The sequence below is a fragment of the Eleutherodactylus coqui genome, chromosome 2, assembly GCF_035609145.1.
Source record: "Eleutherodactylus coqui strain aEleCoq1 chromosome 2, aEleCoq1.hap1, whole genome shotgun sequence".
Classification (NCBI taxonomy): domain Eukaryota; kingdom Metazoa; phylum Chordata; class Amphibia; order Anura; family Eleutherodactylidae; genus Eleutherodactylus; species Eleutherodactylus coqui.
The window spans coordinates 312066129-312079454 of record NC_089838.1 but is presented as its reverse complement, the minus strand read 5'-3'; the positions used below and the strand labels follow the sequence as shown (position 1 = coordinate 312079454).

Here is a 13326-nt window from a genome sequence, read left to right as displayed (position 1 = left end):
GAGTTGTTATGCTTCTTTGAAGAGTTGAGTCTTTAGAGCACAACTGAAATTCTGTGCGTCAGGGATTGTCCAGATGTCTTGGGGTAGAGTGTTCCATAGGGTCAGTGATGTCCTGGAGGCGAGCATGTGGGGTTTGTATTGAGGTGACGTCTAGTCTGACTGTGTTGGCAGAGGGAAGTGCGCGGGATGGGTGATGCATAGACAGGAGGGAGGCGATGTATGGTGACGCACAGGGTCAGAAAGACCCAGTCTTTCCCCTTTCTTTACAAGCTAAAATTAACTGCTTGGCAACAGCTGGCTGCTGATTGGCTGCTTTTCAAATAAATCCTGGAACGTCAGGCGGGCAAAGCAGGATGTTAGGGGGATGGATACAGAAAAAGTGCAGGAATTAGACAGTAAGAGAAGGCAGCTAGTTGGAGGGGGTCGTGAGGAGACAGTCATGGGAGGAGGATGTGCAGTAGCGTGGAGCGGTCTAATGTGTTCCAGAAGGAGAAAGCAAGTTTTGTTACATGTTTCCTAACAAGCTGCAGAGTGGATGATCAAAATGTGGGACCCACCAACACCACATCTGTCTTTGAGCCTGCAAAGATGCCAGAAGGCAAGGATACACTCTTAAATATCTGATTGATGAGGGTCAGCAGTGTCTGGACTCCCTGTAACTATAATGAGGAGTGCTGTATCCAAGCTAGAGGCGTTACAACAGGGTACTAGAACTCATGCCCACCTGTATGACATCTTGTATCCAAGCTAGAGGCGGTACAACAGGGTACTAGATCTTCCATGCCCACCCATATCATATCTTGTATCTAAGCTTGAGGTGGTACAACAGGGTACTAGAGCCTCCATACCTGCCCGTATCATATCTTGTATCCAAGCTAGAGGAGGTACAACAGAGTACTAGAGCCTCCATGCCTGCCCGTATCACATCATGTATCCAAGCTAGAAGTGATACAACAGGGTACTAGAGCCTCCATGTCCCCCTGTATCACATTTTGTATCCAAGATACAGGTGGTACAACAGGGTACTAGAGCCTCCATGCCCCTCATATCACATCTTGCAGCCAAGCTAGAGGCAGTGCAACAGGGTACTACAAGGGGTCAGTTTTCCACAATAAATGACCCTTTTGCTCTGATATTGTAATCACTTACTTATATTAACGTTAAAATTATAGTTTTTTTTTATTCTGACAACTTCTAGGGGAGGGATAGGGTTTGACAATGAGTGTATTATTTTGGGGTGGCTCGTAAATTGTAATCTCATATGCCCCCTGTATACAGATTTCATGCAAGAGCCATTTCCTTTTTATCTCCTACTGCAGCCTTGCCCAGACATGTGACAATAGAGTTGGTTCAGGAGTTGGAAGAAGGAACAGCCCACTCTATCGACTGTATGGTCTATGACGTGGCTCCAGTGGGGAATCTTCAAATCCTTCTGCTCAGAAATGATATAGTTATCCAGAGGTCAACGTTTAAGGCTGATGGACGGAAGGGCAAACAGATGGTGAATGTCACGTATGAAGTCACGGCTAGTCGTATGGACAATGGTCAGAACTTCTACTGCCAGGCCACCTTGGAGGTGACAACTGGGAATTTTATCACAGTCAATTCTTCCGGTATGACTGTAAGAACATACGGTAAGGTCCGCCATAATCAGCCACAGGTCTTTGTCTTATTCTTTGTGGACTTTCATGCTTAAGGCATCTTCAATTACTGCAGCTAAATCCATAGACTATATCCTCTTACTTTAGCCTTTCATCACAAATGCTGTTCTCTAATTTTTCTACAAAACAATGATGCCTATCATAGGAATTCATTAAACTTTATGGAAGGATGAAAATTAAGCTCTCCAAAGAAACTCTCTTAGCTCCAATAGAAACATTCAGATGTTATGCAAACATTTAGTTTAACCACAGAGTATCCATACCATAGACAGAGACCATGGCGGCTGCTATTGGACCCTTAGACAGCGCTCAGTCCCCTCTCTAGGAGAACTGTATTATTAGCAAACATGGGGTTGGACCAAGGGTCACGGAAGAGGTCATAGAATGGTAGAGTTGGAAGTGACCTCCAGGATCATCAGGTCCAACCCTCCTGTGGTAACCTGTTCCACTCATTGATCCCCCTTACTTTCTAATATCTAATCTGTGTCTCCTCCCTTTCAGTTTCATCCCATTGCTTCTAGTCTTTCCTTGTACAAATAAGAATAGGGCTGATCCCTCTGCACTGTGACAACCCTTCAGATATTTGTAGACCGCTATTAAGTCTCCTCCCAGCCTTCTTTTTTGCAAGCTAAACATTCCCAGATCCTCTAACCGTTCCTCATAGGACATGATTTGCAGACCGCTCACCATCCTGGTAACTCTTCTCTGAACTTGCTCCAGTTTGTCTATGCCTTTTTTTATATTGGGGTGCCCAGAAATGGACACAGTATTCCAGATGAGGTCTGACTAAGGAGGAGTAGTGGGGGATAATGACCTCATGTGATCTAGACTCCATGCTTCTCTTAATACATCCCAGAATTGTGTTTGCCTTTTTTGCTGCTGCATCACACTGTTGACTCATGTTCAGTCTGTGATCTTTTAGTATACCCAAGTCGTTTCCACATGTGCTGCTGCTTAGCCCAACTCTTCCCATTCTGTATGCACCTTTTTCATTTTTTTGCCCCCAGATATAGGACTTTGCATTTCTCCCAGTTGTATGAGCCCTCCTGTTTTGACTGGTAACACCCAGCATTACAATGGGGCCCTTTACTTCTATGTACAGCACACCTGTGAATACATTACTGCAAATCACAAGCCTATTAGTCTATGTTCCTCTTTGCATAATTATCATTCATAGATCTCTACATTCATGGGGTTTCTTTTGTATAACCCCTTTAAATGTATGAAGCAGAGGTGACATAAGGCATATGTAAAAGGCTCAAGTGCTCACATGGGCCCATGCCATCAACAGCAGATGGCAGTCGTACTCCTATTGTAATGGTCAGGATGGGCTAATATGTTTTTTTAAGCCTCTGATTAGGTTAGAAGACTGGAAAACGGTGAGAAATAGAAAAAAAGGTTAAGATTTTTAAGTTATTTCTTAAAGCCTTTACCTATGTGCAGTATCTGAATTCTCCTCAGTCCTCAAAACAATGCATATGCAGTAACAGAACAAGTAGTAGACTGTGAGGAGGGTAGAGGAGGGGGATGCAGCTGCAGTTTCCCTCTCTGTGTGTCTGAGATTACATACTGTGATAGGGGAGAAAGAGGAAAAGTGGGGAGACATCTGATTGGTTCAGAGTGATGTGCATAGTAACATGGGATGTGTGGGTAGAAGAAATGCAAACTAGTTCTCCTCTAGAAGGAAGGAAACTGTCTCTCTAGTGCCACCTATAGGTGGCTCCCCTGTAACTCCATGTCAAACCCATTAGCCTCTTAGTGACAGCAATATGCCTTTTTACTGACCTCACTAAATGGCTTTTAATATGGTAGTTTGGCTAGCTGCTGACAGCCAAGCTTCTGCTCCAACTGCTAAGAATGGAGAAAATTCAGATCCTGGCAGTTTAACCCCTTAAATGTCACAATTAAGAGCAACTGCAGCATGTAAGTGAATAAAAGGGGGGGCTCTTTCTGTTACCCATCGACACCCCATAATCTGACGTCAATGTACCAATGGGTTACCATGGCAGCTGGAGACCTGACAAAGACCTCCATGTCTGCCATGTAACTCAGTCTATAAGACCCAGCCTCCCGCAGGGTCTGCTAGGCTGATGACATAAGCATAATAGAATGCACTACATAAGTAATGCAGTGTACTATCCTAGCGATTGCCTCCTTTCACTGACCAATGCTTGTTCCTGTCTAAACTCATAGGAACGATTACTGCTGGGATGACCTCTCGGGCATCTGCACCCGACAGGTCATTCTGTGTAAAAGGACCCGGAGGTACTAAATAGGCTGGCCACTAAGGGGTTAAGGAACCTTGAATCATGACTAAGCAGTAGCTACCTCTATGTGGCTTTAAAGAGACAGTATTCTTCCTTTTGCACTAATTTTCCCAGCAAGCATTGCATAGAAGTCTCTCTTAAGACCAGCTGTTGTTCTCCGCACCCCCTTTGCTAGAAGATGACTTCTCAGAAAAGAAATACCAACATAAATAACTTAATCAAGTAAAGGAATTACAAAAAAGACCCCAAATAAGCAAAATAAACACAAAATTTCCTTTGTAATTAATGGGGCGCTCTAACTTTTTTTCTATAATTCTCAGGTCCACCGGGTGTTCCTGTTGTCACCATCACACCTGAATCCAATATTCGGAAAGGAGACTCCTTTAACATAACCTGCATATCGGATGGGTCTCCTATCCCAGAGTACCACTGGATAGTCCCTACTGGTGCTAATGTGACTTACACTCGGAACAAATCAATAGTATCGGTGAGCAGGGCCGGTCAGACGCATACTGGGGTCTACACTTGTGAGGCCAGGAATGAGCATGGACGGGTCAGTGCTTCCCGGAGTGTACAGGTTACACCACTAATGAGAGGTAAGCCAAAGGTATCGACACTGGTCAATGGGCCAACTGGATTGTTATGGCCACGGTTAGATGAAATATTGTCATGGTAGGACTTTCATGTTACATACCAGGACTGATCCATGACCACAGATTATGCTCATAAGAGCAACTAATCTCACTGCCGCCATGATATAGCAGCAGATGGTAAGCTGCCACTGTGACCCTATGGTGTCTGGGATAGTGGGGTGACAATGACACAGAGTTCATGCAGTTGTACCCTTAAAACTAGTCACAAAGGGGTCCAATGTCTCTTCCAAATCTTTCAGCAATGTCCCCCATCTTACCTCCAGTAGAAAATGCAGTTTTCCTACTTTCGTTCTTCAGCCAGTATGGTTCTTCCAAGTAGTTGAAATGGTGTCTCTTACTTACTGCATTACCCCTCATGTGCCTATACAGTAATGTGCCCCTCTTACTAAGTATTTAAAATGTTCTCCCCATCCCCAAAGTAGTTGGGTGTCCCTTTCCCCAGTGGTTACAGCAGGAACCATTCCTTTCCCTGTTGATCACAGCAGAGCCTTACCTCCACTGGTCACACCAGGGCTCCCTCTCCCTTTTCTTTTGTGATCATATTACGGATCTCCACTCTATCCTCAGTGATCACTTCAGGGTTTCTCTGTCTACCCAGCGGTCACAGCAGAGCTATCTGACAACCACTGTGTGTGTCATTATATATACCGGGTGCTGACATTTTATGGATTTTATACAGGATGCAGTCAACATGATTGATCAGCGCTATATCAGTTCTTCACTCCGTCCTTGGCAGTGTTCTTCTAGTGGCCGGGGATTGAAAATCCCCGCCTCCAGAAAGTGCTGCCCCTAATTGGCTGAGCGCAGGGACCAATTACAGGCAGCTCTCAGCCATTGAATGACAGCTGAGCGCTGCCTGTGATTGGTCCCTGCACTCAGCCAATCAGCGGCAGAGCTTTCTGGAGGCGGGGATTTTCAATCCCCGGCCACCAGAAGACAGAGGAACACTGCCGGGGATGGAGCGAAGAGCCGGTCAGTGCTTCTAGGTGAGGTAAGTTTTTTGTTTTTTCTTTTTCTACAGCTAAGGATGATTTTCAGGGAAGGGCTTATTTTTAAAGCCATACTCTTAAAATCCCTTTAGACTTGTTGTCATCCCATCGCTTACAATGGGGCTGCAGAAGCGCCGGATCCATTGAAAGCAACGGGAGAACATCGCACTCCTGTGCTACAGCTGGGACAGCAGTGGCGGGGGAATTCTTCATCCCCGCGGGGAGTCCCCTTGTCACTGAACATTGTGACAGCGCTGTTGCAGTGTTCAATGATGAGGGGACTCCACGCGGGGACGACGGACACAATTGCGAATTTGACAACGTGGCGGCCACTTCAGTCCTGCAAATTTTTGATACATGTGTTTTGCTTTTTTTCACGCAACTAAATGCATTCCAAAAACGGTCGTCTGACTGAGATCTAAGAGTAAAACTCAATTGCAAAGTTTAAAGAGCAGCATGTGAGAAACAGAAATCCGCTTTCCGCAACTCTAAGCCCCGTGGGCTGCTATGTCTGCTAAGTAAGGAATGGCCTATGCAAAAGTGTACTCAAAGGCGATCCAATGCAGATCGGTACCTGAATCTCCTGCAGACGATGGATGACTTCCTGGAGGACCCATCGTAGTAGTAGGAGGCCACTTTAAGTACACTTTCCTTACTTCAGACATAGCAGACGTCCCACGTGACTTGGAGAGACATGGAAAGCTGATTTCTGCTTCTCACATGCCGCTCTTCAGCTTTTCTATTGGGTTTTACTCTCTTACAGAAGCCACAAAATTGAAATTTATGTTCCGGGGACCCCAGGGGCCTATGGGTATTATTGTATCCACCGGAAGCTAGGGGTTTGACAGGGTTTGCATGGAGGAACACCCCCTGTCACGCCCCTAGCTCCCGATTGGCTGAATCCCACAAGGTCCTTGAAGGTCTTGCAGTTAGGCACTGGAAAAGAAACCATAACCGTCTGCATCAAGCGGCCCACCGACGCTCAGCAGCGCTCACATGTGCGGACCACCGGGTCTGTCCGCTGGCTTCTCCACCAGTGCATGAGGCACCCCACTGGCGCTCAGCAGCATTCACATGGACCGCCAGGTCTGTTCGCGGGCTTCTCCCCCCACTGCATCAGGCGGCCAACCAGCGCTCTGCACCACTACCATGTGACCCCCGCGTCTGTGGGCTGACTTCTCCCCTACAGCATGAGGAGCTGGACGGGCGACAGCGGGCCAGGCGGTGTGAGACTACAGCAGGCGAGGACACTCACAGCCTGGGCGGTAAAGGGGACCGCAGGTGCGACACTACAGGCCCTGGGGACACTGACAGCGGGGCCGCTAAGGGGCAATGGTAAGGGGAGATGGGTGCCCACAGTGACAGCAGCGGGGCTGGCAGGGCGGCAGCGGCAACAGTCAGAGCACATAGGGAGATGGCATCGGAACACAACAGGAGAGCACAGTGGTGAGTGCCAGGACCTGTGTGGCCGAAGAAGGGGCGGCTGCCGTGCAGCCAATCACGAAGAGGGGGCGCCGCTGGCCTGTCAAGCACCCTCACTCTTGTCTCCACCACTACTTCCTGGTGGTGACAAGATACAATAATACAGGGCTGCATATATGTCTATTAAACTCAAGCTCGGCATCCCCAGCCATGCCCCATACCATCCATGCCTTCCTATTCAAGTAGACTAATGTTATTTTTATATAGTTCACCAGTATTGAGATACAGCGCTGGGTCAGACTTATTGACTCTGTATTTCTACCTAATTATTTTAAATCTGAGCATATTTTGTATTTTGCAGGATGGCCCCACAGCCATGAAGGAGCCGTAGCAGCTGCAGCATTTGTCTTTATCATCACTCCTTTCATCTTATGGAAGACAAGAAACCAGAGTTCTGTTCCTGGGAGTTCGGATTAGCAGCTTCTATGGGACCTCCTTAGAAATGGAGAGTACAATTAAAGGGGTTGTCTAGGGTTAGAAAAACATGGCTATTTTCTTCCAAAAACAGCGCCACTCTTGTCCATAGGGTTGTGTGTGGTATTGTAGCTCGGCTCTGAATAGGAGGCATTGTATCTGGAAGAAGGCGGACATGTTTTTCTAGCCCTGGACGACCCCTTTAAAGGTCCTTATATGGTAGCCAAATCCTTGGCTCAATGTAACGAGCTCTGATCAACTTGCAGGTCAATCAGCATTTGTTTAATTTTCTTTTACATGGTCTGAGAATCGCTAGTACGATCGTTCGTCCCCACAGGTCAGCTGTACATCTTCCGGTTCAGATGAGAAGATATTTTTAAAATAGGCCACTACTGTGTTCCTGTAGAACCCTAGATGCATGTAGGCTCCTCACTTTAGACCATGATATAGGGTGCTGTCAGAAGAAGACCTATTGACTTCTATGGGAGACTGCAGTGAGCATGCTCTATGACATTAGTAGAGGTGACTGTGATGGGAAAGGGCCTATGAGACCCAATGAAGATTTTGGTCTCAAAACATCCCCTTGCAACAACTAAATCCAATGGCTAACAGATGATGAGCTGTAAACATTCACTTGAGGCCTCTGACACACTTGTCATGTGTCCAAGTTTCGCCCAAGAGCATGGCCGCAACTCACATTGGACACCAGATGGACACCTGTCCATGTGCTGTCGGATATACAGACTGCCTGCTCATGGACATGTCCTAATTCTCATCCATGATATGGATAAGAATAGCAAACGGGATGAGTTTTCACATGGATCATTGGTTCGTGTGAAAGAACATTAGTGTGCATAGCCCCATATGCTAGAATGGGCCTGCGGGCTTTCCATGAAATAGCATAGACAGCACACGGAGACAAGTGTGCCGGAAGCCTTAGTGCTCTTATTTACCTGGCCCAGACCGGTATGACGGCTTCTTCCAGCGGAGACATGCCCCTGCAGAGTTTACCTCCCTTCAGGTATATCCAGCTCCTCACTTTATACATGCCCCACCCACCCCATGGCTACCACAAGATCCTACATAGCAGCCACAATCTGGTAAAACACAGGTAAAATAAGTGGTTGTCTGCCCTCTACCATATTTTGCAGGGAGTATCCCCAGTCCCTTTAACCCCTCTGCCTAATCACCTCGGGGTGTGAACGTGTGCTGACACCTTTATTATAAACCTGGAAGCAAATATCTTTAACTGCTGTTGTTGATTTTTCTTAAAGGGGATGTCCCAGGCAGCGCTACTATAGCTGGCAACATTGCAGCGGCCCAGGATGACACTGAATTCCACGGGAGGTGTGCTGCCATACCAGCCCTGACCGCTGCAATACGGACAGCATGATCTGCTTACAGCACTGTCTGCACTGACAGTTGGCCCAGTGATTAGCTGGGATCTCAAACAGAGGACCCCTACCGATCAACTATTGGTTATCTATCTGTTGGGTTGCCTTGGCAACCTCGTGCCTCCTAAAGGTCCTCAGGGCGGCCATTGTTTGATAGACTGCTTGTCAAAATGTGATATAATGCAATATTATGGTATTGGATTATACTCTATGAGTAGAGATGACCGAGCACGCTCAGTAAGGTCAGTTGCTCAAGCGAGCCTCACTCATCTCGAGTAACTGCCTTCTCCTCCGAGCGACCATGCGAAGCATTGGATTCCAATGTATACATTCAGACAAATTATTTTTGACCACATAAAACAGGACATATGCAACCGTTTTTGGGCGCCGATTTTATACGCCACATGAAAAAATAAGTCTTGCCCTATCTTTTTGCCAAAATACGCAGGAAGCTCCCATAGACTTCAATGGAAGCTGAAAATAAAGGGCGCGGAAGGGAGTTACCGTACAGCTGGCCCTAATTAGGCATTTAATTGTCATTCTAAGCCACAGGAAGGGCATTACACGCAAGTGGGTGACCGCGTATTGTGAACGCCAAAATAAACCGAACAATCGGCAAGCATGGACATATCAGCCTGCAACTAGCGCTCCCCTCCCTTCATGTAATGCGAATTTACGATCCTTACAGGTGAACGTATTACGCATACGCTCGTGTGAACGGCGTTAAATACGCGAATTCTGGTGGAGAGTCCAGCGCGGCAAATCTTCGTTCATGTGATTATACGGTGCGGACGGGCGAACGTATAAACGCGTACAGTCATGTGAAGGAGGCCTAAACCTGCGTACCGGTGCGGCTCTTGTTTTATGGAAGAAAGCAGCCATTTTTTCTAAGGGCGTATTTACACAGGCGATATTCCCGTGCGAGTTATGTCTGATTGCGATATGGATGGAGCTCACATGGGGAAAGAACCCATTCATTGGAAGGAATTCACGTACGAGCGATGGTCTGATGGTCCAAGTGTGAAAAGTCGCTGCAGTGCTATCTTTGTGCGCGTCTCACAAGAGGACATGTAATGAGCGTCCCGCCGGCCGGCCGGCACACAGAAGTGTCCATGTGCTGTGGGACATGAAGTGCGCACGACAATCTCAGGTGCGACTCACATCGCCGTATAAATACACCCCCAGTAACCCCTGTATGTAAAGAAACATTTTTGGTCTTTCAGCATTCTAGCGGCTTTCAGCTGTCGTCGTACGGAGCTTTGTTTTCTGTAGCCGCACTTTGTTTTGGTGTCATTTTTGCATTACAAAAAAATTAGTGATTAATTTATATTTTTAGGGAAATGCAGGAAAAAATATTAGTTTTCCTCATTTTTTCCTGGCGCATTCACCAAGCACCTTAATATTCGCGTTATGGAGGTTCTGTGTATATTTCACACTGTTCTGCAATCGCCATGTAATCAAATGTTCAATGTAGAAGTATTGTGTTTGGGGATTATTGTCTTTTATCGGCTTTTTTATAGAAAAATTTACCTTCCCAACAAGATTCTTATTAAATTTTTTATTTGAGAAATCCTCCCAATAAGCGATTATTCACACGGCCGAGAAACTGATGCGAGTTTTGTGAGATGCAATGCGCACAAATATATAATCCAATCTTTTGGAATAAATCAGCGTGTTCTCAGTTTGGGCCGTCGGCTCGTTCACACGAGGATCGGTCGGTCTTCACACTCGCTGTATAAGTGAACGAGCCAGCGATGATTTTTATGCATATAATGAACAATGAGCGATTCTCGTTCGTCGTTAGCATGTGTTTACACCCAGCGATGATCACTTGTCTGAAGGGCCACAGTTGTCTGGATATATTTTATGTTACTAACGTATTTGTAGTGAATACTAATTAGTGGGCTAAGCCTCTAAATAAATAGCGCAGCCTTTTATAATCCAAATTACGTGGTTTGTGTGTTTATTATTGATATGTTATTATTCACGTGTCAGGACATCCTACAGCCACGTGTTCCACACACAAGGGGGTCACAGGAGCCCCCATAACATTGTCACACTTCCTGCCCAATCGCCAGATTTATCACCAATAGAACATGTATGGGACCATCTGGGACACAAACTTTGACAGCCTATGAGCTTCCATGATCTATAGGCTGTTACAGCAAATGTGGAGCAATATGCCGCAGGATACCATACAGAACATGTATGCCTCCATGCCCGCCCGTATCACATCTTGTATCCAAGCTAGAGGCGGTACAATAGGGTACTAGAGCCTCCATGCCCACCCGTATCAGATCTTGTATCCATGCTAGCGGCGGTACAACAGTGTACTAGAGCCTCCATGCCTGCCTGTATCACATCTTGTATCCAAGCTAGAGGCAGTACAACAAGGTACTAGAGCCTCCATGCCTGCCCGTATCACATCTTGTATCCAAGCTAGAGGCGGTACAACAGGGTACTAGCGCCTCTATGCCCGCCCGTATCATCTTGTATCCAAGCTAGAGGCGGTACAACAGGGTACTAGAGCCTCCATGCCCACCCGTATCACATCTTGTATCCAAGCTAGAGGCGGTACAACAGAGTACTAGAACCTCCATGCCTGCCTGTATCACATCTTGTATCCAAGCTAGAGGCAGTACAACAGTGTACTAGAGCCTCCATGCCTGCCTGTATCACATCTTGTATCCAAGCTAGAGGCAGTACAACAAGGTACTAGAGCCTCCATGCCCGCCCGTATCATCTTGTATCCAAGCTAGAGGCGGTACAACAGGGTACTAGAGCCTCCGTGCCCGCCCGTATCACATCTTGTATCCAAGCTAGAGGCAGTACAAAAAGGTACTAGAGCCTCCATGCCCGCCCGTATCACATCTTGTATCCAAGCTAGAGGCGGTACAACAGGGTACTAGAGCCTCCATGCCCTTCTGGATCACATCTTGTATCCAAGCTAGAGGCGGTACAGCAGGGTACTAGAGCCTCCATGCCTGCCTATATCACATGTTGTATACAAGCTAGAGGCGGTACAATAGGGTACTAGAGCCTCCATGCCCGCCTGTATCACATCTTGTATCCAAGCTAGAGGCGGTACAACAGGGTACTAGAGCCTCCATGCCCGCCTGTATCACATCTTGTATCCAAGCTAGAGGCGGTACAATAGGGTACTAGAGCCTCCATGCCCGCCCATATCACATCTTGTATCCAAGCTAGAGGTGGTACAACAGGGTACTAGAGCCTCCATGCCCGCCTGTATCACATCTTGTATCCAAGCTAGAGGCGGTACAATAGGGTACTAGAGCCTCCATGCCCGTCCATATCACATCTTGTATCCAAGCTAGAGGTGGTACAACAGGGTACCAGAGCCCCCATGTCTGCATGTATCACATCTTGTATCCAAGCTAGAGGCGGTACAACAAAGTACTAGAGCCTCCATGCCTGCCCGTATCACATCTTGTATCCAAGCTAGAGGCGGTACAACAAAGTACTAGAGCCTCCATGCTATAGGAGAGAAAAGCACAGTTGCATCTCATGGCCGGTTAGAGTGCGGTGCTTATAGGGTGAAGCTTGTAGCTTTGATCCCTATACGGGCCACGTTCTTCAATGTCTGAAAAGCCAGCAGGCTGTCTTTTGACAATTCTTGCATCCTTTCTTTGGTGTAGAAGGGGGAGCAGTGATGCATGTGTAGATGGATCGAAGGGGCAAACAGCACAATCGTGTCTCATAGCCGGTTAGCTCAATATGGTTAGCGCATTGGGACAAATAGGATTTAAATGAGGAACCTTCTGGTTTGGAGTGAGGCACGCTACTTTGCACCCAAAGTCAAAAACGCGCTACCGTTGCATCAGAAATTCTATGAGGTTTTGGCACTTTTCAACCACACACTCCAGCATGAAAAGGTTAGCTTGACTCCAACGTGGTTTGCAGACACAACCTTCTGACCTGGTGTGAAACGCACAACCGTTGCATCACCAGCGCTGCCTGAAGCGCGTCTACCTACCTGCATCGAAGGAGTGAAAAGCACAGTTGCATCTCCGGGCCGATTAGCTCAGTTTGGTTAGAGCCAGGCTTGCGGTTTGGTCCCTATATGGGCCAGGCTCTTCAGTGTCTGATCCGACTTTTTCCAAAGTCTGCAGCCCGTTTAGGTCTAAAAATCTGGATCGAACCCACAATCTTGGTGTTCATACACTAACCAAACTGGCCAGGAGACATGAATGCACTTTTTGCCTTTCTGATCCATGTACATTAGAGATGAGCGAACCTACTCCTTTCGAGTAATTACTCGATCGAGCACCGCGATTTTCGAGTACTTCCGTACACGGGTGAAAAGATTCGGGGGGCGCCGGGGGAGGCGTGGCGGAGCGGGGGGGGGCCCTCTCTCTCCCCCTCTCCCCGCTGCAACCCCCCGAATCTTTTCGCCAGAGTACGGAAGTACTCGAAAATCGCGGCTCTCGGGTGAAAAAGGGGCGTGG

The 13326-nt window shown here is 47.2% G+C and overlaps 1 protein-coding gene across 1 annotated transcript in view; it reads left to right on the top strand.

Moving 5' to 3' along the window:
- LOC136610869 (vascular cell adhesion protein 1-like) overlaps positions 1 to 9131 on the top strand; it is a 31832-nt gene extending 22701 nt beyond the window's left edge. Inside the window, exons 3-5 of the mRNA XM_066590068.1 lie at positions 1320 to 1634; positions 4249 to 4524; positions 7354 to 9131. Coding sequence (XP_066446165.1) covers positions 1320 to 1634; positions 4249 to 4524; positions 7354 to 7469 — 707 coding nt within the window. The 3' untranslated portion in view covers positions 7470 to 9131. The remainder of the gene's footprint in view (positions 1 to 1319; positions 1635 to 4248; positions 4525 to 7353) is intronic.
- Positions 9132 to 13326: the final 4195 nt, after the last annotated feature.